Source organism: Amblyomma mixtum, chromosome 3 (genome assembly GCF_055824585.1).
Source record: "Amblyomma mixtum isolate Tamu chromosome 3, ASM5582458v1, whole genome shotgun sequence".
NCBI lineage: Eukaryota > Metazoa > Arthropoda > Arachnida > Ixodida > Ixodidae > Amblyomma > Amblyomma mixtum.
Window position 1 is genome coordinate 257,346,005 of NC_143014.1, and position 22,976 is coordinate 257,368,980.

The 22,976-nt window shown below is 47.7% G+C and overlaps 2 protein-coding genes across 2 annotated transcripts; one reads left to right on the forward strand and one right to left on the reverse strand.

The window, feature by feature from the left end:
- Positions 1-337: 337 nt before the first annotated feature.
- LOC149354497 (uncharacterized) lies at positions 338-6,106 on the reverse strand. The gene is made up of 3 exons (XM_089575991.1): positions 4,964-6,106; positions 3,109-3,338; positions 338-710 (listed from the first exon to the last, which is right to left on the reverse strand). Exons 1-3 carry the CDS (start codon positions 6,104-6,106, stop codon positions 338-340), a joined length of 1,746 nt encoding a protein of 581 aa, XP_089432117.1.
- Positions 6,107-13,671: 7,565 nt separating this feature from the next.
- LOC149354498 (uncharacterized) lies at positions 13,672-15,106 on the forward strand. Its single transcript, XM_089577512.1, has 3 exons — positions 13,672-13,695; positions 13,770-13,943; positions 14,303-15,106. Exons 1-3 carry the CDS (start codon positions 13,672-13,674, stop codon positions 15,062-15,064), a joined length of 960 nt encoding a protein of 319 aa, XP_089433638.1. The 3' UTR covers positions 15,065-15,106.
- Positions 15,107-22,976: the final 7,870 nt, after the last annotated feature.

The window sequence follows — 22,976 nt, forward strand, 5'->3', positions numbered from 1 at the left end:
TTGGATTTCTCAAAAAGTTGGCACAATCTAAATATGTTCGTTTGCTCGCATGAGCAGGGTAGCTGTATACGCACGAACTTGTCCTTTGTGTTAATCTGCTAGGCGAATTCAATATATTGTATTCTTGTTCTCCCCAATGCGCGCTTTTTCGTAAGTGGTTCATTCTGAAATAGCTGCAGCATTACACTAATGTGTAATCCTGACGATTGTTTAAGGCAGCGCATCAAAAGCCCTATGCGCTGCTTCTGTGTGCATGCAAATACTGTTTCCCTGTGTTACGGTCCCAGAAGACCACGCAAGAGGCCCGCCCGAAGACAGCTTGTATTTCACATGCCCACTAACGCCACACATTTTCTTTCGGCGTATAAACGCAGGCCTTTCTGCAAGCTTGCAGGGTGAAGAATCGGTTGGCTCCCTTGAGACAGACGTTCCCGCTGCGTCCGGTTGCGATGTACGACATGCCGATGCAGCGGAACAGGCCCGTTTTCGCCTCCCTGTGTGCGAAATAAGCGCCCTTCAGCTGGGACCCGCATGCCGTCGAGTTTGGGGCACGGCACTCGGAAGAATTTGTTGCGTCGCAGCTCCTCCTGCAGTCTTGCGCAGTGATGAACAACTGCCTCCCATGCGACGGACATCGGTCTGACCGGGAGCGCCACTGGAGGCATCGCTTTCCATCAAAGTACCAGCGGAGGGCATCACTGGGGTCTTTTCTGCAAAGGAATAGCGAACGCAGACTCGAAGACTCTTCCTACTGTCAACTCAGATAATCGCTCCTCTGCTTCGCTGCCGATATGAGCAGCGCATCTACCTTCAGTGTGCATAATATACACCGATGCATCACAGACAGCGCTGGTGGGAGTTACCGCAGTTTACAGTCCCTCCCATCCTCATCTTAACTCCTGCTATATAGCGCAGAAAGTTGCACCCCCCTTGCCTTGGAGCTTAAAGCGATACACAATGCAACTGCTTCCCTTCCACTCGTACCCACTTTCTATATTGTTCACATTTACACTGACTCCCTTGCCGCACTTAAGCAGATTGAGGCTGTCCGGCGCACATTCCAAATTACACAGTCCATTCACCAACTGTGCACAAAATACCCCTGTCTTGTGCGTATACACGGAACTCCCGGTCATGCTCACTATCCGCATAATATTCATGTGGATACAATGACACAAGTTTACACATCACACATCTCGCCACTTTCCCTCTTCCCTCAGATCCGTTACTGTCCCATGTTTCCGAGAAACAGGCTTCTCCCCGTAGCCTCACCCAGGAGGAGGAGGTATCTGCACGCCGGATTCATTGAGGAGCGGCTCTGACTCCCTCTGAGCGTCATCGGTGGCGTGAAAAATGTTTAGAAGTGACTGAGAAGTGTCCCGATTGTGGTTCTGCGCCAGACCTGTGTGAAGAAAAACATTTGCTGTGGACTTATTGGTTACAGCCTCCGTGAGACGGCGCTTCCTAAGGAAGGTGGACCAGCGATGGGATGCTGCAGGCGACTATCGCAAGCGGACACATGATAATCCCTTTATGGAGAACTTTTGCCACTTTTTAAGGGAGGCTTGTATACACTCCTTCTTCCTCTCCCTTTCTCATTATGCCTAATGGCAAACATCTCGAATAATAAAAAAAATACTCTTCGTTTTTGTTCGAGACACGCAGCCGGGCACTCGCAGTGCAAAATATCCGGACGACAGCTGTGATAACGAAATAGAGGGCAGACCTGCTGCCAGGTTCACTGCGCTGTGCTCTTTTCTCCTGAGTAGGAGGATGATACTAAGAAAAGCTGTTCCACAGTTCAAAAATGAGGTTAATATTTGAAACAGCCGGCGCTAAAAAGTTTATGCTCAGAAATTCCTTTGCCTTGTTTCGAATCGGGACTAGACTTCATCTTTTATTTTTGTACAAAAAATCTTATTAAACGCAGCATGTACAAGTCCACGCCTTGCCTCTTTCTAAAATCTTCCGAACAACAGTCTTTAATAAAACAAAAAGTAATCTGAATAGGTAACTTCAATTAGCCCCTGCCCTTTTTCCTCCGTACAAAACCTCCACCTAAGAATAGCTTGTAAGGCGGCCACCATTACTGACAGCACATAATTGCGAAACCGCAGCGATATTATAATCATAATCAGTCTAACTGCAAAGACCTCGCCCACTGACCATCAGTTAACCCTTTTCTGCGCCAGGCTCTCAGCTGCATGCGGCCGTGCCTTATCCACGCAAGCTTCCTAATCTCATTCGCCCACCTGACTTCCTGCCGCCCACTGCTACGCTTGCCTTCTCTTGGAATCGACTCCGTTACCTACCATTGGCTGCCCTCTCGTTGCATTAGAGGTCCTGCCCATTTCAAATTCTTATTTTAGTGAGGATATGACAAATAACTCGTGCTTGTTTCCTGACACCCGCTGCTCTCTTAGTCTCTAAATGTTATTTCTATTATTTTCCTTTCCATAGCTCACTGCGCTGTTCTCACGCTATAGAGCAAGAACCCAAAGTAAAAAAAAAACAAGCGCGAGACATGCGACCAGCAAGGGCTAGTTGTTTAGTGATTTGGGCCGACATAGAAGCGTGTGCGCTGCACTGCGACCATTCCCTAAAGACGGACGTGAAGACGAGTGTGCTTTCTGTCCTTTCCACGTATTCATATCCGCCTTTACGTTCTCTAAATACAGTGCGAGAGATTCCATTTCAGCAAGATAACGCAGCTGACTGTGGGCGGCGTTTCACAGCACCAGCTGCTGGTCACATTACCCCACACGACATCCTAGAGAGCACTCAGTCCTTAGACGACATTTTTAGTGCTCCTCAAGGTCACGTTATAGTTCCAGAAGGCTCCCCATCAGTTATATTTTTCGGACACCCCCGGGACCAATGCGAAATGGACATTTAAAGCTACTACTCTGAAGAAAAAAAGCAATTTATTGTATCTACGGCTCCGCTGCGGGTTTCTTTCTCCTTACAAACTTAGCCTTGCACGAAGCACTCTAGCCTCTAGTCAGGCTTTCTGCTTGTTAGTTAGCAGCGCTTCAGTGACTGGTTCTCTGCAGCCGACAGCTGGTGTATCTAAAGTGCGTGACCGCATGAGCTGGCTTGCCATCTCACCTGACACAAATAACGAAGCTGACCGGACGGAAGCAGGGCTTCTCTGGCCGCTTGGTCTCCACGCACTTGAGGCGACAGCTCTGTTTCGACGGAAAACTGTTGGGACCGCGGTTGCAAAGCTGGTGTCGTTTTGATGTCGCCGAACAGTGTCCTGTTGAATTGTTGTAGTAAAATTCTGGCTGCGTTGCGCGGCAGTACGTGAAGACGGGAGGGCCGCAGGCACGTTTTGTCTGAAAGGAAGACGCTGTTCTGCAGCTTATGTGTCATAATACTGATGTTTGAATGTCTTGCGTGCCAGCAGATGCCTTTTAAGGCGAAAGCCTTTTATGGCTCACACTCGCGGCCAAGGTCACGTCCGGTGTAACGCTGTCTTCCACGAATAAAGCGGCAACTAATCAGGATAGGAGAAAACCAATGGTACCATCAGATAGATGATCAAAATTTAACCCCGATGCCAAGTTTGAGTACTGTACTGGGATTAGTTATTTAATTATAGCCAATTATAGCGAAAAAACAAAGAAAACAACGAAATGCGTCGGCGTCGATATAATGACTAGAACCGTGTGACGTCACATCCACCGGAAGTTGTTACAGCTTAGTGGAAATTATCACAGAATGGGCGGAAAAACACCGGATTTGTGTCAAATTAGATTGATTGAAAAATCTGCAATTAAGCGTAATGAGTACTCAACACCGAAAGATGTAAAGTTTGGGTAAAAATGCTCAAACACGAGGAAAACCGGATGATGACGTCACATCAGACGAAAGGACGTTGAAGCTGTGTGATCCGCCGCCAAGAAACAACTGCCGACGTGCTGCGCACGCGCAGTGTGACGTCACCGCGTCCTCATGCCACGCTCTTCTCGTCTGTAGTGAAATGAATTCTAGCGCGGCAAAATCAAATCAGTGCAATGAGTCGCAAACGGCTTTCGCCTCTCCGCACTTAAGAGATATCTAAGCACCTTCAACGAATTTTTTATAGCTAATTATGCGCACAGTTGCTTACAAAGCCTTCTGCTAGGCTCACGTCTCTATATCTTTGCAATGCACCAATATTTCATGCCAGTGACTGCCACTTACACCCCACACACACACAAAAAAAACCCTCATATGTCGCTCGGGATATGTAGTCGTGTCTTTCACCTCCAGAAATTCTAGACAAAATCAGTTTTCAACGGGAAACAGTTTACGAATGCAATTTTTTTCATATCTTCTGAGATTGCATACAACAGTCAATATATCGGCAGAAATCCCGTCTGCATGCAGCTTGCATTTTGTTGCTATTAACATTTTTGCTAACGTCAAAAAAGTTCCCCGTTGGTTTCTTATGGTGGTGTGAACAGCTCGATGCGAGCGATGGGAAAAGTTCAAAAGAAAGATTTTATCACGCACCAGAAGAATTACCTGCGACCTTCAGTATTTCCACAACAGTACCTTGCAATATTCAAATATACAAAATTTTTGTTCAAGAATGCCGGACATGCTTGTCCATGGAGGGGAGTCGTAGTCAGGAAGGACATAAAAAAATTATATGGAAGGTGTTTATCCTAGCAAAGTCAGCAAGACGGCAAACACAGTACGGCAATAATACCACATTCAAGCCTTTCCCAAACCTGCGTTCCAGACTGATTCACTTAAGTATCCTTAATCGGTGGACAAGGAAGTGTTCCGCTGTTTTCCGCCCTAGGTGAGCCAATGATTCAGCGACTTATCTGCTTTATTGTTTCTCCCCCTATTTCGCTGTCATGATTGCGGTAAGAAACTCCAGTTTAGTATGCATGAATGCCTAACGCAGGCGATATCCCGAAAGATAAACAATTGTACCGAACTAGTTACTCTCGAGAATCGGACTCACCTTTGGTATACGCAAAGGGCGCGAAGTGTCGCTCCTGATTTGGCGCACCTTTCCAAGGACCTCTTGCAGCTTTGGCCGATCTGAAGAGTCGCTAGCTTCAGTGAGTGCTACAGCTTCGGCCGGGTTTTCTCTGTGTACGGGGAGGGAGTCCGCGTCTCCTTCCGCAAACGTGGTAGGCTTGTCCGGGCTAGCTGTCTCTCGGGGGGTCTCCTCGATATCGTTTAGGGGTATCTGCGGCAAAGGCATGGACTCCTGGTTTTCGTCGCCATTCACAGTACTGACGGCCACGTCGGGCTCAAACTGGCGCCTCCTGGTGCTTACATCGCCGCTTCTTCGACTATCGCGCACCATTGCCGAGACGAGAAAAACAAGCGCGAGGCCACCGAGAAGCGCCATCAACGTCTGCTGGGGAAGCGACGGTCGCCAGGGCGCGTCTTCAAACGGCAGCAACGTAGACGAGTCGTCGTCCTCTTCCGCGTCCCCGCTTTCCGCGTGCGGGTGGCGTGGCTCAGCGCCTCGGGCTTTATCGCCCTGGATTTGGCTTGGGGCGACGAAGTAGCGCATGACGTCTTCGGGGAACCAGGAAGGTAGTTTGAATTTGTGTCCTCCAAGCAGGTTGAACGTCGGCGCGGTCGGGGTTGCTGGCACCGCCGCGTCCGATGCCGAGGGGACTCCTCTTCCCTCCATAAACTCCGACAGCTCTGGGCTGTCAGAGTCACCGCTGCCCTGCGACAGCGAAGACGAAGTGCTTGAACTGCGGCTCTCGCTGAGGCTGTCCTCGATGCTCAGGAACATAGGTGGTGATATGTCGATTTTGCTTCCCACTTCTTTGCTTTCCTTGGGCTTGTCATGGGTGGCCGGAGCGGCCTGGGTGGGCAGAGCGGTCTGGGCGCCCGCTTCAGAGACTGGATTATGTGCCGGAGGCGTTGTTGGTGCCAAAGATGCCGGAGGCAGTGGGTTCTCGGGTTCATCCAACTGAAACCTCAAAGTCTTCGTGGATGCTTGCTTCTGCGGCTCGAATGAACTTTGGGTCGACTTCAAGATCCCGGGGCGCGACGGCTTCGGCGGCACCTCAGCGATGGGCTTGTTCTGCTGCTCATCGCCGGCAGGCTGTTGCTGTGTTTCTTCCGGGGAAAGCTCCATTGCAAGGTTGCCGATTGCGCCTTGATGATCGCGGCTATCACTGCGAGCTGCAGGGCAAGAGCGCGTCGTGGCCGCTCCGCAGGCTCGTGCCACGCGGGAGCCAAGCACGCCGCTCATTTCTTCTTTTTCAGCAACGGCAGATTCCAAAGGCTGGAGGTTGGAATTAAACGCTAAGAGGCTCTGCGGAACCTGCGACGGTTGTTGATGGATTGCAAAGCATAATCTGGCTAAGTTACGTAAAGCGTATTCACTACGATAACTGAAATTTCTTGTCACTAATAAAGTGTGTGCGATTTGGGCAACTTGTGGTGCCCAGAAAGCTCAGCAGTTTCTTGACAGCGGGATTAAAACCGGCCTACTGTGGCTGCTAGGGGCGCGTCGAAAACGAAGCAACATTTTAAACGACTTGTTTCGCGCCTTGGTCCGTCAACATTGACTTTTTGCAACCAAAGCTTAGAGCAGTACAAAGGATGCGAGTAAAGGACGCGAACCTGGTCTTTTAACGCACAGGTTACTGCGCCGCAGATTGCCAATTTGCCCCATCCTGAAATAAAAAAGCACAAATCGGGCACAATGATTTAAGGGAAACCTAATATGAACGCGAGAAGTGCAAGCCACCGCCTTGCTGCTGAATAAAAACCTAGGCCTGCTGATTCAAGGCTGCCTTCGGGCAGTCATGGCACGAGGCGGAGGATCAACGACAGGCAAGAAAAAAGAATATAAGCCTATACTGTAGGTGGAAAAAGAAGGAAGGCTGAGATAGGTAAGAACCCATTCGCTGTAATAAATCGCAGCATCAAAAGATATGGGGGCCATGCGGTACCCATGAAAATGCTGGATCGCGTTGCGTACCGACACAGGCCAGCCAGTACGCAAATGATGATACCTGGCACAGCTCTTGGAAGCGAAAACCCGCCGCTTGCTGCCTGTCTCGTCGTAACTTAAGGTTTTTTGTTGCGTTTATCGGCAACTAACGCTTTTGCGACCTTTCGCTTTCTTTCGTCGTCATCTCCATCGGCCATTTTAGACGGGCTTTGAAGGAGAATATTAAGCAAAACTGCGCTCAGAGACTTGTTTATTGGGGATTTAACGTCCAAAAGCGTCTCAGACTATCGAGTACGCCGTAGTGAAGCTAGCGCTCCGGAAATTTCGACCACCTGTGGTTCTTTAACGGGCCCTGACATCGCACTGTACACGGGCCTCGATTTTCGGCTCCATAGAAATTCGACCTCCGCGGCCTGGATGGAACTTGCGTCTTTCGAGTCAGCAGCCGAGCGCCATAACCACTGAGCCACCGTGGCGGCTGTTAAGGGACTTGTGGACCGAAGTAGAAAATGTGCTCTCTCTGGGCAGCATGGCAGTGGAGCATCAGTTATGGTCTCTTTGCAGGAGTTATGTCTGCTTTAATTTTCGATGCACGGATTTAACCTACCAGGCCTTGCAATTCTGGTGAAATGAGCTAGCGCTTAGAGTTGAGCCTGTAGGTGAGCGTCAAGGTTCATAATTCCTAGCATTCAAGCGGTCGTGGACGAGAGTAGAGAACTGGACGCTTGAGCACGATCTAATGCCTTTTCACAAAGAACTAGGGCGGTCCTCGTATATTGCTGCTGAGTAAATGCAGTGTGTTGAAAAAAGAAAAACAAAGACGTACATGATGTCAAGCCCATCACCCTGCTAATTTTATTCGCTTGTGCAGGTCTTTCTCCATGCCTGCAATCACGGAGTCCCCGCTCCAGCGTAGAAGACATGGTATCGTACATTGCTGGCGTGCACCAGCGTGCGCTTCACATCAGAAGTGCGTGTATCAAGAGGGACGGCCTGCGTGCAGTTTACCAGTTTTCTGTTTTTACGCGGTAGCGCATACAGCTCGTTCGATCGAAATGCCGTCGGCGTAGTCGACACCGTGTGTCGAAAATCGTCGGGGACTCCGTACAAAAAATCTTATTATGGTGATTTGTGGTTCTAGTGATTGATGATTGGCTGGTGTGTAATGGGCGATGAGCAGAGAATGAAACCATTGTAATTAATTGAATAATTAAAGAAACAAATAAAAAATTGTAAAATTCGGAAAATGCCTTTGAAAGGTGCCAAAATGCTCAGGATGAAAAGCCAAAGCTTCGTGATGCTAATTAGGAAAATTTAGAGTGTGGAATTGACAGAATATGAGTAACGCAAAAAAATTTAGTTACCTGATGACGTCTCTCACACGCGAAGCAGTGTGTGTGTTGAAGGCCTGCAGTTTTCGCCGAACTACGAGGAGGTCGAAAAAGTTTTGAAGAGTACATTTGGTAGCCAGGAGCAGTCAGTCGACATAAACATAAACGAACTACTTCGGCTGGAAGAAATTCGTTCGATCAAGCGTTCGGAGGCACTTGGAAAAATCGTATATAGAAATTCAAAGTTCACACTTTAGCACTCGAGTCCCTGCAGGTCTCAGCAGTCTATGCGTCAATGATTAGGCCCGTACTGAAAAGGGAAGAGAAATGAGGGGCTCGTTATGACATACATATGAAGTCACCAAAACCAAGAAGCATAGGAGAATGTTTTTTTTTTCTTTTTCTTTGCTCTGTTAATCAAGGTGAAATAAATAGGGAAATCATTTTATCTCTCAAAGATCGCTGAAATTTAAATTCCACCTGGGGTTCTTTAATGTGGCGTCGCACAACCCAAGGACTTCTGTATTTCGTCTCAATGAAGATGCAGCTGTCGCAGCCGGGAAAATCCCGCGATTCCGGGCTCAGAAACCAAACTCCAAAGCCACTGAGCCACCACGGTGAGTGCAATTGTTTATTGAACATTTCTGCGCCCCCCTCCATATAGTAGCTGGTAGTGACTGCTATTATTATTAGAAGTTTACGTGGTGCGAGTGTGTGGGAAACAAAAATAATATCGGAGCAGTCATATAATCTAGCCGCATGAAATGTGTTAATGTATGAGGGAACGTGCATGCTCTATCCGACGGTAAGAATATCGCATGACTTGATGAGGTAAAGCTGCAACTTACTTTTTACCGAGAACACGCTCCCTGAAATACTTAAAGTGCGATAGTAAACGAACGCTTCGCTGCTGTATCGTCTTAGATAACTTTGAAGCCGAAGGCCAAGCTCGGGTGGTCTTGTTAACGGTGGTTAGTCGCCCTCTCGCAAAATGTCCTGCGGCTCTTTGATGTTCTGCCATCTACTTTCATCACCAGGGAGAGTGTGGGTAGTCTTTTCATTTTTAATCCATAGTTCAATCCAAAATTAGAGATCAAAGCCCAAGGACGTGAATACACCTACAGTCAAACCCCGCAATAACGAAACCGCCGGGGAAGGAAAACCTTTTCGTTGTCGTGAGAATTTCACTGTTGCGAAAATGGACAAATAAGCACACCCATTACCTTCCAGAACCAAAATTTAATGAAAAAAATCACTTATTTTGCTCTGCTTGACATTGCTGTGCAGGAGCTTGACGACTCTGGCTTCGCAGCTTGATAAGCTATGCATAGCTTCGTCGTCGTCGTGGTCGCCGAGAAAAGTCCGGATAACATCGAAAGCATCAAGCACATCACGCGAGCTTACTTGCTTACCTTGTGCTTGGTTTTCGCAATCTTCGTCGTCACTCGCCTCATTTCCTTTGCGCACACTGTCGATAATAGCATCGTCGCTGAATTGCTCGTGCACGATCAAGTCGGCGTCCGCACACAAAAAGTCCTCCAGTTCAACAGCCTCTGGCACCATTGCATCCACACTGAGTAGCACATTCCATGCTTCGGTTAATGGCTGCAGATCGTCACCGCTTGCAGCTTCCGGTTCTGCCAAGGCGTGCTGACCAGCTGCGAAACTGGCATGCCTGAAGCAGTTCTGGACAAGCGTGGCCGAAGTAGCAATCCACGTGCCGGCAAGCATCTCCAGCGCCATGAAGAGGTCAATTTCCGTCGGTCGCTTCATTTCGATGTTTAGCAACATCCGCTGGATGAGCCTTCCTCGGTACGCAGACTTCACACTTGTAATAACCCCCTGATCAACAGGTTGGATAACGGATGTGCAGTTCGCAGGGAAAAAAAAATCAAGCGGACGCTCGTCAGGGCAATGTCTTCAATGTGGTGCAGTTGTCCAAAAAAAAAAGGCAGACGGATATGCCCTGCTTTCGCATGTGCGTATCAAAGGCTTCCAGCCAGCTTGAGAATATTGCGCGCGTAATCCATGCTTTTTGGTTTGCAGTGTACTGGACCGGAAGCTTTCGGTTACCTTTAAAACACCGTGGCGTCTTGCTCTGGCCGATCATGAGGAGGGGACGCTTGTCTGATCCATCCATGTTTGAACATAAAAAAATGGTGACCCGCTTTTTGCTCAGCTTGCCGCCATGGCATTTTTTTCCTTTCAGGTGTAGCGTTTTTGAAGGCAACATTTCATAGAAGAAGCCAGTTTCGTCCGCATTATAAATTTCGGAGGGCTCATACTCGTCCATTATGCCTTCGTAACTTTCCTGCATCCAGGACGATGCTGCTTCAGTGTCGACGCTCGCACACTCCCCCGACTACACTTTGGCGACGATGCAGTGCCGCGTTTTAAATCGACTTAGCCATCCGGCGCCCGCCCTAAAGTTGTCGTGCTCCAGAATGCACGCGAAGTCAATCGCCTTTTGCTGCAGAAGGCTTCTAGACAAAGGCACCTTGTTCGCTCTCTTGTTCAGGAACCACTGAAATACGGCTTTGTCCACGTCTTCATAGACGGCGTTGCCAAAGTCTTGTTCTGAGCACGCGAGCCGTTCTGGAGTGCCGCCATGATGCCATTCTTTGATTTAAGAATCGTAGAAAGTGAGCTGCTCGGGATACTGAACTCCTGCGCAATGTCCGTCTTCTTTCTGCCTTTTTCAGCTTCGGCGATGATTGCAGCCTTTTCCTGCAGCGTCAAAAACTTGCGCTTCTTTACAGGAGGCGGCATGTTTCCGACAGTCAAAAAAGCAAAAAACACTGTACACAAGCAAGTCGCGGGCGAATTCGGCTTGCACAAGGCGGACGGCGAGATCAGCAAGATAGCGTGGTCGGCGCACTAGCGAAAAGAAAAAAAAAGGGTTCCTTGCTCAACGTTACTAGATTACCTCTCTCAGTTTGCAAACTCCGACGCCGCGGGTGTCACCCTTCGCTGTACCGCCGAGCGGGGGCGCGCTCGTCGCCATTTGACCGGTCTGACGGCGGGATGGCGGTGCCGGTCAGTGCGAAGTCAACGCAGGCTGCTGGGTGTTTCGTTATTGCCTTCAACTGTGTTGCGTAGTGATCGATTTCGCTGTGAGTCTCAGCGAGATCTGTCGACGCAGCTTGTGCCCCGATGTGTGCTTCTGCTGCAAGTTATCACAGTAGCGTCCAACGTGTAGCGTCAGTGCGCTCGATCGACCTGTGTGCTTTGCGGACCGTGCGACGCAGCTTGACTTGTCCGCTCCAAATTCAAGACAGGAACATGTTTTCCAAATATTGTCCGACTGCATTTCATCATCGCTGATCATCGTAAGTGTGTGTATGTCGTGTCAGCCTGTGACGGTTCCTAAATGTGAGAAAACATGCCTCGTTGCTTTGTGACTGGTTGCCGAAGTGGCTACGATTCTACGAAATCCTCGGCCGAAAAAAGACATTTTTTTAAGCCGCCCGCTGACGATGTGCGGCTTCAATGGTGGCGACGGGCTATACCAAGGTTGGATAAGGAGCGGACCAGCTCTTGCTCAGTTTGCGACCTGCACTTTCACGGGGAAGATATCGTGAAAGACTTCGTGCATAAAGTTCATGGTAATGTAGTTTTCATACCGCGTGACAAGTGGGCTCTTAAGGAAGATGCTGTGCCGCGAATTTTTCCTAATTTCCCCAAGTACTTGTCAAAACCAGCGCGAAAACGCAAAGCCCCTACCGTGCGTGCACCGCCTCGGCCTAAGCGTCAGAAAGAGCAAAACGAAAACGACCAAGAAGCTGCAACATCGAACTTCTGCGTCTCTAGCGAAAGCAGTGGTGGCATTGACAACAGTGTTGTGCTGGAGAGCAACACACAGCTGTTCACTGAGTTGTCGGACATGGCAGCAGCAGGCCAACGGATGCGGGGTTGGTCGCTTGATGTCGTTGGCACAACAATTGTGGTGTACAAGCTGGTCATGAGAGAAGACTTACCAGAAATCGACAGGGCTGTGGTAGTGTCGAAACACCTGACCGTGTCTGTCAGTGCGAAGGGGCAGCGTGTGCTATCAGCCGTGTATTCTACTGGTGTAGATATCGAATTGAAATCATGCGATGACCTGAAGTGCCTGCTTTCACACATTGAAAGGCTGAATTCTTGTGAAGGTTGCCCTGCTGATAATTATCCCGATGTCTTGTCATCAGCTGTGGCCATTAAAAATGGTGAAACATGGCATCGCAAATCATGCACAGTTCTGTGTCTGACAGCAACGTGCCAGGAATGCAGGAGTCTCCATAAGCTCTTTTCACGGCGCCGCAAGACAAGCAACAGGTTGACATATAGAAACACCAAAGTGAGGTCTCTGCGTAGAAAGGCAATACGAGCAACTATTCAGAGAGAGAAAATGAAGAAAGAAGTAGCCACTATGAAAACACAACTTAAGAACTTGACCGAGGAGAGGATGAAACAAGCACTTGACATTCTTCCAGCTAAGCAGCAACTCGCTTTCAAGACTGCTTTTCAGGCAGCAAAGGCAAAATCGAAAAATGGGAGGAGATACACAGAAGAGTGGTTAATGACGTGTCTTATCCTGCAAATTTCAAGCCCGAAAGCTTACTAGCTATTATCTGATATGCAGCTTTTGCCGCTTCCTACAAGAGCACGCCTTCTTCAGATTATTAGTGGCATCCCTTGCAGATTCGGTTTCAATGAGGTTTCGCTGAAGAGTATTCGAGAGCATTTTCATGAGAAGAGCCGCCTTCGAAGGTATGGTGTCCTACTCCTTGATGTAATAAAGCTCAAGCAATGTGTTGCTTTCAGCAAAACGTCATACAAAATGGATGGCTTCGTTGTTTATGGTGATGTGACAAATGCCGCCACTGACCAACTCGCTGACCACGCACTGGTGTTGATGTTTGCCCCGCTTTTTGAGGGCTGGGTTCAACCCATAGCATCTTTTGCCACAAGAGGTGCAGCACCAGGGCGTATCCTTGCACAGCTTTTGTTAAGTGCTGTGCTGCAGCTTCACAAGCATAATGCCGTAGTGCTTGCTGTTATAAGTGATGGGGCAGGTAATAACCGCTCAATGTGGAGGAACCTTGGAGTGTCAGGAGATATGATGTCACCATGCCACAGCATCGAGCACCCCTGGGAGCCTTCACAGAAGATCTTCTTTATCTGTGATGTGCCGCACATAGTCAAGTGCATCAGAAATCATCTGAAAAAGCACACCTACGGAATGGTAAGGGAAAATATGTGCACTGATTTGCAAGGGAGCTCAAAAAACTCTTTTGGTTTTTTCAGGCTGGGGATCATCAGATCAACTTCGCACATTATGTTGCGCTGTATGAATGCGAGAAAAGCAAACATGCAAGAGTAGTGCCGAAGCTTACTAGAGCACATGTTGCACCAGACAACCTCCAGAAGATGAGCGTCCGACTTGCTACACAGGTTGTACCCTTAAAGACAGCGTATACCATTTTTGGTTATTTTTTAATTAATTCATCAATGCACTTTTTCTACAGCTATTCAGTCGTGGAACAGCTATAGGCATCCGCATATACAGAGAAGCCGGTGCTGAAGACCTGAGGGGTTCTGAGGGAACAGAAGCAGTTACTAAGTTGCTTAATGACCTGTTTGATGCTTTGAACATAAAGCTACCTGAAAGAGGCATCAAACGCCACTCAAAGGAAATACAGGTAAGCCAAGATACCCTTTCATGCATGTTGATCGATGCTCATCATGTGCTGACATTTTACCTTATTCGTTCAGGTCATCAGAGACTTCTAGGAAATGTTGAATATTACAGAGAAGAACTCCGTGGAAAAAGGTCTCAAGCTCTTTGCGTCGAAACTAACAACTGAATCTCTGCGTGTTACCTTGTTGTCAACGCTTGACATCATTGAGTTCTTGCTGGATCAGGATGCACACTATGTTTTCACAGCAAAGTTGAACCAGGACCCCTTGGAGGTGAGAATGTGATTACTGCTGGTTTTTGAGTGTTTAGCTATCGGTGGTGAAGTTCTTTGTAAATTAACAAGCCCTGTGTCTTTTCCAGCGCCACTTCGGACTTGTCCGTTCATTCGGAGGAGACGAATCTCATCCTACGGTCGTCAATTTTACTCAGATATTCCGGCTTCTCAGTTTGTACACTCCGATAAAGACTGCGTTGCGCGGCAGTGTGCAAGGTGTACCTGGGAGTGTGCTTGTCAGCGTACAGGACACACTGAAGAAGACAAGAGAGTTTTACCGCAGCAAACATGCGTCCTTACGTGAGTGTATAGAAAAAAAGCTGCTGGAGATGACATCTGAAGCAGGCAATGAGCCTGGAGAGCAGGATGACGATCACTCCTACTTCAAGGGAGGAGTGGATTATGCTGTTGTCTACTACTTGAGTGGATATGTAGTGCATAAATTTGAAAAGCACGCAGCATGCATTCTGTGCTTAGAAGACATAAGCAGTCCACTGCCCGTTGTTGGCTCTGATGCGTACCTGACAACTTACAGAAGTTTCAAGGAAGGCTGTATGAAGCACCCAACAGCCAAAATGTTGACTGTTATGAAAGTTGTCAATGAAGTAGTTTCTGCCACGTTAGATGAGGCTGGTGCTTGTGAAAACATATTCTGGAAGGTGCTCGAAAAGCTCGAAAAGTGCAGCCTTGCTCGCTTGGGCTGTGCCGACCACATGTCTACATTCACTTGCCAGGTATTAAACTTCGTCATTGTGACTAGAATGCACTTTTTCTCGCGAGATTTTAACCATAAATTAGAATGCAAGGAAAAGGTAGCTGTAGCTAACAAGAAAGCGCGTCTCTTGTAATTCTGGCTCTGGAAAACTGGTTCCCAGTTCATGTTTGCTGCATTGATTCAGTAAATTGTTTTCAGTTTAACGGTAACTTTGTCTTTTGAAAACAGGTTCTCAGTTATGTTTCGTGTATCGATTCAATAAATTGTTTTTAGTTTGACTTTCGTCATCATCGCTTTTCTCGTTTTATAGCCTTAAATACGGCCAGCTTTCACTGAAGTAGTTCGGTACCTTGCTTTTAAATAACGCGCATCACAGCCTTGAGTGCTCTGGAACAAACGGGACCGCGACACGTAATTTCATAAAGAACTGATTTCAAAAGAACAGCAACGTGATTAATCTTCACAGGTGAATGTTTAGTTCTCCCGCGTAGCACTACGTGGGCATCTCAGCGAAATCTCGTCCATGTGGCATCGCTCTAAGGGCTCAAACGTATCCTAGTTGCACAATCGAAATAGTGTTTGCTCGCTATCTCGGAAATAGCTCCCCTTAAACGGAATTGATTGCTGTTAACGCCGTTGGTTAACGCCGCGCGCTGGCTCCGTGACAATGCCACCGGGCCAACAGCGTCGGAAGCGCCACCTCGCGAGTGGGAACCGAAGAGGGCCACGTTTCGCCGCCGCATCCCAGCGGAGTTTGCAAACTGAAAGAGGTAATCTAGTAACGAAAGAGGTAATCTAGTAACGTTGTCCTTGCTCTTCCCCGGTTGGCCGGCGGTGTCGTCACGTGAAACGTTGGTTATATTAACTCTATGCGTGAAACATCACGTGCGTGCGTAGTCGCCAACAGACGGGCTAGCAAAAAGCCGCTTTCAGCGGGGAAAAAAAAAAATACTTTGCTATCATCATCATTACCGAACCAACCGAAAGTAAACAAAAATGGCTGCGCCGGTGCTTGTTGGCAGGTGAAATGAACGTGCCCGACTTGTCGGATGAGTGTGCTGCTGCAGTTTTGCCCATTCTATGTTCCCGACTCGCTGACGTGCCGAAAAAATGTTGCAGATCACTACCTCAAACTTTCGTTAATGCAGGACTGCTTTTTAAAAACCCTTCACTGTTGAGAGGGGACAAATGCATTGAACTCTATGGGAGTTTGCCAGGGGCGCCAGAATTTTTCGTTGCCGCGAAAATTTCGTTCTTGAGGGCTTGTGTTATTGAGGGGTTCAACTGCATATAAATTCATTCTTGTAATTTGCGGCAAAGTGCCAAAATGATAATCGTTGAAGATCAGTGCGATCGGACCGCTGCTCGAGCGTTGCAAAGCTCGGTGTTTCCCTCCTTCAGTGCTTGGGAGTCTGGCTGCCCAGGCCGCTGGTGAAAAGGCTTGCGGCGCGTACTTGCTGTTCAGGTTTGTTCCCCATGGAGGAAAGCGCCAGCAACTTCCATCCCGGATAATTCCATCCCGCCGAAACCCTAACTCGTGCCTCATCCGTTATGCACGTAACTAAAGGAGAAATTTGTGCTAGCGTTTGTAATTCGTGGCCAAAGTCAGGTATAGGAACTTTCATCGCAGCATTTGTTTATTGTTGCATTCATGACAAAGTCTGCCCAGCACGAGTAAATTAACGGTCACAGATCGGCAACCTCGACGAATCGAGTGAGCAATCATGGGTAGACGCACCGTCGGGAAGCCATGCCCAGTTTTCCTCGACATCAGCAAACTAGAGTCACCTGATGGCTGCCATTAGCGAATACAGCTAACTTCAGCCGGTGGTATACGTTAAACGTGGAATCTTGTAACCTATAAAATGCTTCCCACAATCACATCGATCAGTCCAGATGACCATAGAAAATGAATGGCATGTACCGAGTCTTCGAAATTGCCCGCGGAAATTATGAGGGTTTAGTGCCACGCCGACCGTGGTGGCAGCCATAAAAACTAGAAGCATTTGTCCATATTTATTTGCACTGCGTAAGTAGTGTGCTTCAGGCCTTAGACCAGCGCGAAAAGATCACAAAGGGAGGCACAACTGATGTTTGTTTGCGAGTCGTTCTTGTCTTGGAGGCCGTGTCTTCGTCTGCTCTGGTTGAAAACGAGCTTAATGAAACATTATATTAGTAATGGCGTAGATTACTCAGCAGGGACTCTACCAGCATTTTTTTCACGGAACGCCATGGAAGACTCATAATTTAGATTGTATGCAGCGATAGCAACTTCCTACTGTTTCTGTATCCTACTGATGATGCGCGCGCGCGCGTGTGCACACACACACACACACACACACACACACACACACACACACACACACACACACACACACACGCGCGCGCGCGCGCGCGCGCGCGCGCGCACGCACGCACGCACGCACACACACACACACGCACGCACGCACACGCACGCGCGCACACACGCACGCACACGCACGCGCGCACGCACACACACACACACACACGCACGCACTCTCTCTCTCTCTCTCACACACACGCACACACACACACACACACACACACATCGCGCGCGCCCCCTCACAAACACGCATAGGCAAAAGTCCCCAGGATGCACGAGCAACAATCGAATAGCTGCATTATTGGCTACACTTGAGGTGAAAGTCGGTGTAGCCTTCTTTAAAGCATGCTAGTCAAATTTGGCATTCATTCGCACACATTGAAGTAATGTGCGTGGTTTGCCACTAACGCCTTTGAGGTTTATGTGTTTGACAGCAGGTATGTATGTATAGTTAAAACTCAGTACGGCATTTACTTTTGGACATTCTGGCCGGAGCCCAGCTTTTGTCAGGCAAGGACTGAAACTTCCACAAGTGCCTCGTTCGGAAGAGGTTGTGTTCAATTCAGCGCTCCTAATGTCACCGCTCTGCAACCACGTCGAACTGAGAGACCGTATTAGTGGTGCTTTTCGCCCACACTGAGTATGCATCACAACCAGCACAGGAGCTCCAGTGACTGGGGATGGCTGAGGGATATGTACTCTGCGAGCCTCGCGTCATTTTCTTTCTGCCATTAAAGCGAAATCTTTCATGAGAGACGCATATCTTCGGAGTATTTTACACCCGTACTCATCGTTACTCTTCTCGTGCTAGTGTTTCTCCCGCCATCAGGTTTAAAGCATATAACGTCTCCTTTCGGCTCACAGATTGTAAACGTGTTCAGCTATTCGAGCGCCTTCCGCGCTTGGCAGCCCAATAGCCGCACACATTATCTCGCTTTACTTCGTTTCATTTTTTCGCAAAAATGCAACACAGAACTTAGGCATAAAGTTGGTATTTAGCAGCAAGAGGTATCGGAGTACACGACTTGAAGGGTAGTTCATATCGCCCCCTTTTTTCACATGGCCTTCACTTCGTCAATACCAAGTTCGTTCTGTGGCCAGATGAAAAGAAGCCTGCAATGTTAGTCCGCAGGGAAGTGTGAAAAACATTTCCTTTTCATTGCCATTAAAGACAAGCCCTATGGATTTTGTCAGTACTTACGACTACTAGTTCCAAACAACGTGGCCTCGGTGTAGCTCGGAATACAACTGTTCAGCGGAAAAGTAATAACCATCTGCATGAATGCTAGAACGCCTGTCAACGAGGGCCATTGCAGCATCCACTCATATCCCTCTCCGCTTAGTGACGAATAGTAAAAAGTATATTCGGAGGGAGTATGTTTAAAGGAAAGCTGAACAGGTTTTATGGGAATTCGACGACATCGAAGAATCCGACTGTATGGAGATTGTAGGTGAACATGGCAAGTAATTTGGCGTTGGAATTTTAAATGGTGTAGTAATAGCTGATTAATGCAGCGGCGATGTTCAGTCTTGTCACAGCGTCGGATAAGTCCAGAGAAGCTCAGTTACGACGTCATAAATGGACAGCTTTCAGATTTTCAGCGCTTGCGCCCGGCCGTGTGCCATTGAATGCACACAAAAAACACTCCGCGGGATTTACGTACGGTGACACTTGTTTTCTTCTTGCGTGTAAGCGTTACAGCATTGAAAATATACATAGGCTCTACCGAAAATACTGATCAACGTATTTGTGTACATAGGTGTGAAAGCGCGCAAGTATGGGAGTTCGGTAGTTCGTGGCGCCATTCCTCGTGCAGTCACATGCTTCCATTTAGCATCAACAGACTGAGTCATCTCTCCACGAGTACACTAAACAAAATTGCATTCCTGGACATCTCGTTTCGTCAACGTGCGGTCATACATTTTCTGGTGGGAAAGCACATTTCATTCGCGGAAATTTACGGAAACCTTTAGCTTGCCGTTGGAACCGCATGCATACGCCCGCCAATTTTCAAGACGGGTCAGACAATTTATAAACTGCTCGAGGACTATTCACGATAAGCGTACCCTCGGAGAGCCGCAATAGAAGCCAACAAGAAAACCTTTGATGCATTCAGCAAAGAACAGAGGCTGGTAACAATAAATGAAATAGCAGTAATACTTGAAAAAGGGCGCAGTGCAGTTCAGAAGATGAATAAAAGCAATTATGACGTGCTAAAAACCTGTTTCATTATTTTTAGCCTCAAACGGAACTAGAGCGCGTGGATTGTCGCCATTGAAACTCTCCGTCAATAAAGAAAGCAAAAAATGTGCTGTCAGCTGCCAAAGTCACGGCCATGGTCTTCTGGCAACCGGGAGGTCTCATATCGGTTGCTTTCTTGCAGCCTGTGCCAACTACATATGCTAAGCAATACGTTCAAACACCGAAGAAACCTTGTGAAGCATGGCGCGATGAGCGACCTGCAAGAAAAGTAATGTACCCGCCCTCACGCGGCTGGCTTACAGTGGCGAAAGTGGACACCCAGTTTACAACCCTGATCTAGTTTCTCCGGGCTGCTACATGTTCGGATAATGCAATAGTAAAATGCGGGGTCCAAGATACGAGACATCAAAGGTATAATCCTTGCAGCTGTGCGTGACTGCGTCTGCAGGGCTGAACCGAGAATAACTGGAGGGGCATTTTTCAGAGTGCTGATCGATGGGATAAATGTGTGCAGTAAAATGGGGTCTTTGTGGAAAAATGAAAGAATAACCTGACAAATACAGCTGCAACATCTAGTCTTCAGGAGCGCAGTGCAATGACGTGTACAATATAGTTGCTCAGTGCTTTTGTATGACTTCGTATCCCTCCCCCCCAACAAATCATTAATGACTTCACCACTCGGCTCCATACTTGCCGCTCTGTGCTGCGAAGTCTGAACGCCGTGGCAGTTTTTACTCGAGATTACGCTGCTATTTCGAGTGATAGCACAAAAAGGCTTCGTATGCTCTCTCTGCAAGTTTCACGACTTCCATTCATTATTTAAGCTCGTACAATTCTAAACCTCTTCAGTTGGCTTTCCTTCGAACACCAACTGAAGAGGTTTAGCTAATCGTTTCATAACTTGTATTAGTTATAACTACCAAACCGTATTTTCGAACATTCATTATCTCTTATGACTGTCGTGAATTGAGGCACTTTTACAAAGTCTCACGGTAGCACTCCTTGTCCAAAAACAAGGTCAATAAATTTAATGCCAAGTGACTATGGATCTTGCAGAATGTTAGATAGTCAATATTTTCGCGCACAGCTACTGATCACAACTCCATCACAATGTACACGAAACAAGGAAAAAGAGCTGTAGGCACATCGATCTTTTTAAAAGCAATCCGGCTTGTGGCGTCACTTTTACAGTTACTTTACCGTGCATCCCTGTTGCAGCAAGCAGTGTCACAGATAATGATGATTACCAGCCGTTCGAGCTCAGTTTTGATGGTTTATTCAGTATTAAGCAGTCCGACTATTAGCCATCTAATCCAGTAACGTCTTGTGAGACAGGCACGTCGCCCTTCTCTGACGCACGCGTGGGTGCCGTGCATAGACGGCACCACCACTGCAGCACCGTTAGTTAGCAGTGATCTTAAATGACGTAAACTGTGAATCATCTTTGAGGGCAATTTTTTTCAGCAACGACCACATTACCGTGCAGTTACTCTTTGAGAAATGAAGAACATACGCTCTCCGAGCGATTCAGTGAATGTATTGTAGTTAGTAGTCTTCAATACTCCCCAAAATCAAAATGTGCACAAACCTTTACGGAGACGTGGGACTTCTTGCGCAGCCTGCAATGCCGGCGAAAATTTCTGGCACCGAGGAGGAGGAAGCTGCGGCTTCTTAGACCTGCCTCGCTTGTCGAACGATAACTCGTGAAAGATATTGCCGTCAGGACCTGATTATAATTTACGTCAGTCAAAATTGGTACCTACAGTGGTGCTTCAAAAGAATTAATAGGAACTTAAATGCGCAGTGCAGATAATCATTGCTGCATCGTGTTTGTGCATTAATGCCGTGCCCACAGCACGATGGTGGGGCGTATAAGCCGAAGTGGAAAACGGGGCCACTTGCAGCGGACTCAGCATACGAGGGGGTACCCAAAAGAAACCGGACTAAATTTTTTGGTCAGCAAAGCTTCTGTGGTACCGCGTTTTGCCACTAGGAGCGCATAGAACGAACATTCCAGAGTCAGTAAGCCGAGTGCCGTCGCTGAAGGAGGTCAGACTAGTTTAGGCAGAGTTTTAGAGTGACGACTGTTTTGTGTGAATGTCGTTTTTGCAGTGGCTGATTTTCGCGAACAGCGGGCTCTGGTGAAATTCTGATTTTTGCTCGGAAAAAGTTGAATGGAAACTCTTGAAATATTAAGAAAGACGTACAAGGACGATGCTTTGGGGACAACTCGTGTTCCTGAATCGAACCCTGAATCAAAGCAACAATCATGTCAATGGAAAACTTCAAAGTCACCTCGCCTCAAGAAAGCTCGTCAGGTGAAACCAAACGTCAAAACAATGCTGATTTGTTTTTTCGACGTGAGAGGAGTCGTCCATTGAGAATTTGTTCCGCAGGGTCAGACAGTTAGCCAGGCTTTCTACTTGGATATTTCGAAAAGATTGGGCAAGAGTGTGCGGTGGAAGCGGCCAGATTTGTGGCGGTCGGGTGACTGGTTTTTCCATCATGGCAATGGCCCCGCTCACACAGCCCTATCTCTACGACAATTTTGTACCAAAAATGGCATGACCCCTATTCCTCAACCCTCATACCCTCCCGACCTTGCCCCGTGCTACTTTCCTTGTTTCCTAGAATGAAAAAAATAGGTGAATGGAAAGCGTTTCGCTGGTGGTGCTGAGGTGAAGAAAAAAACGACGGAGGCACTGTCAAGCATCACAAAAGATGAATTTAAACAATATTTTGAAAAATGGAATGAAAGATTCGACAAGCGTATCATTGCAAGTGGGGATTACTTTGAAGGAGTTTGAAGGTCCGTGCTTAAAATGTGAACAAATAACTTCAAACAAAAATAAGTCCGGTTTCTTTTGGGTACCCCCTCGTATGTGTGGAATTAAGTACTGCGACATTTTGAAATGCTGGAGTTGGCGAGTACCAGTGGATGGGATAGGATTTGAATTTTTTTCTCTGTATTCATATTTACTCTCGGCGCGCATGTGTCGATGCTTTCAGCGCCGCCTTTCTTGGCACGATTTCAGCCGCCATTTGGCTCCAGACTAAGTGGCACCTTCCCCGCGACTTCGTCGGAGCCGAATGTTTTGCATGCCAGACCAAACACATCAGCGTCGTGTGATTTCCATGACACCTTCGATACGTCCACAGAGAGGGCTTGTACGGGCACAGACGATACCGGGCATATCTTCGCGCAAGACCACACAACATGCCACACAGCACACTTCCAGGAACATTTTATTGCAGCTTCAAACACCGTAGAGAAGCACCACACAAGGCTAGAATGACAGCCGGACCAAAAACCGGGCAGCAATGTTGGATTTCCAGTGGCACCCTCTACATCCCGCGAAATTTACGCACATCGTGACCAAGAAGTTACAGCCTAACAGCAAAAGACTGCAGATAATTGAGCGCATATTCCTTTCTTTGTTAGTTACGAAAGTTATTTTCGGCAGGCAGTTGTTTACTAGGATGGACTAAAAGCCCACC

What these genes read in the sequence shown, in the direction of transcription:
- LOC149354497 (XM_089575991.1), bottom strand. Translation starts at nt 6,106, where the DNA reads ATGGAGCTTTCCCCGGAAGAAACACAGCAACAGCCTGCCGGCGATGAG. An exon ending in GCCCTTTGCGTATACCAAAG is followed by an intron (nt 3,339 to 4,963) that starts GTGAGTCCGATT and finishes TCTTCCTTTCAG; the next exon opens with ACAAAACGTGCCTGCGGCCC. An exon ending in AGCTTCGTTATTTGTGTCAG is followed by an intron (nt 711 to 3,108) that starts GTGAGATGGCAA and finishes ATTCCTTTGCAG; the next exon opens with AAAAGACCCCAGTGATGCCC.
- LOC149354498 (XM_089577512.1), top strand. Translation starts at nt 13,672, where the DNA reads ATGAGCGTCCGACTTGCTACACAG. An exon ending in GCGTCCGACTTGCTACACAG is followed by an intron (nt 13,696 to 13,769) that starts GTTGTACCCTTA and finishes CTTTTTCTACAG; the next exon opens with CTATTCAGTCGTGGAACAGC. An exon ending in GCCACTCAAAGGAAATACAG is followed by an intron (nt 13,944 to 14,302) that starts GTAAGCCAAGAT and finishes TGTCTTTTCCAG; the next exon opens with CGCCACTTCGGACTTGTCCG.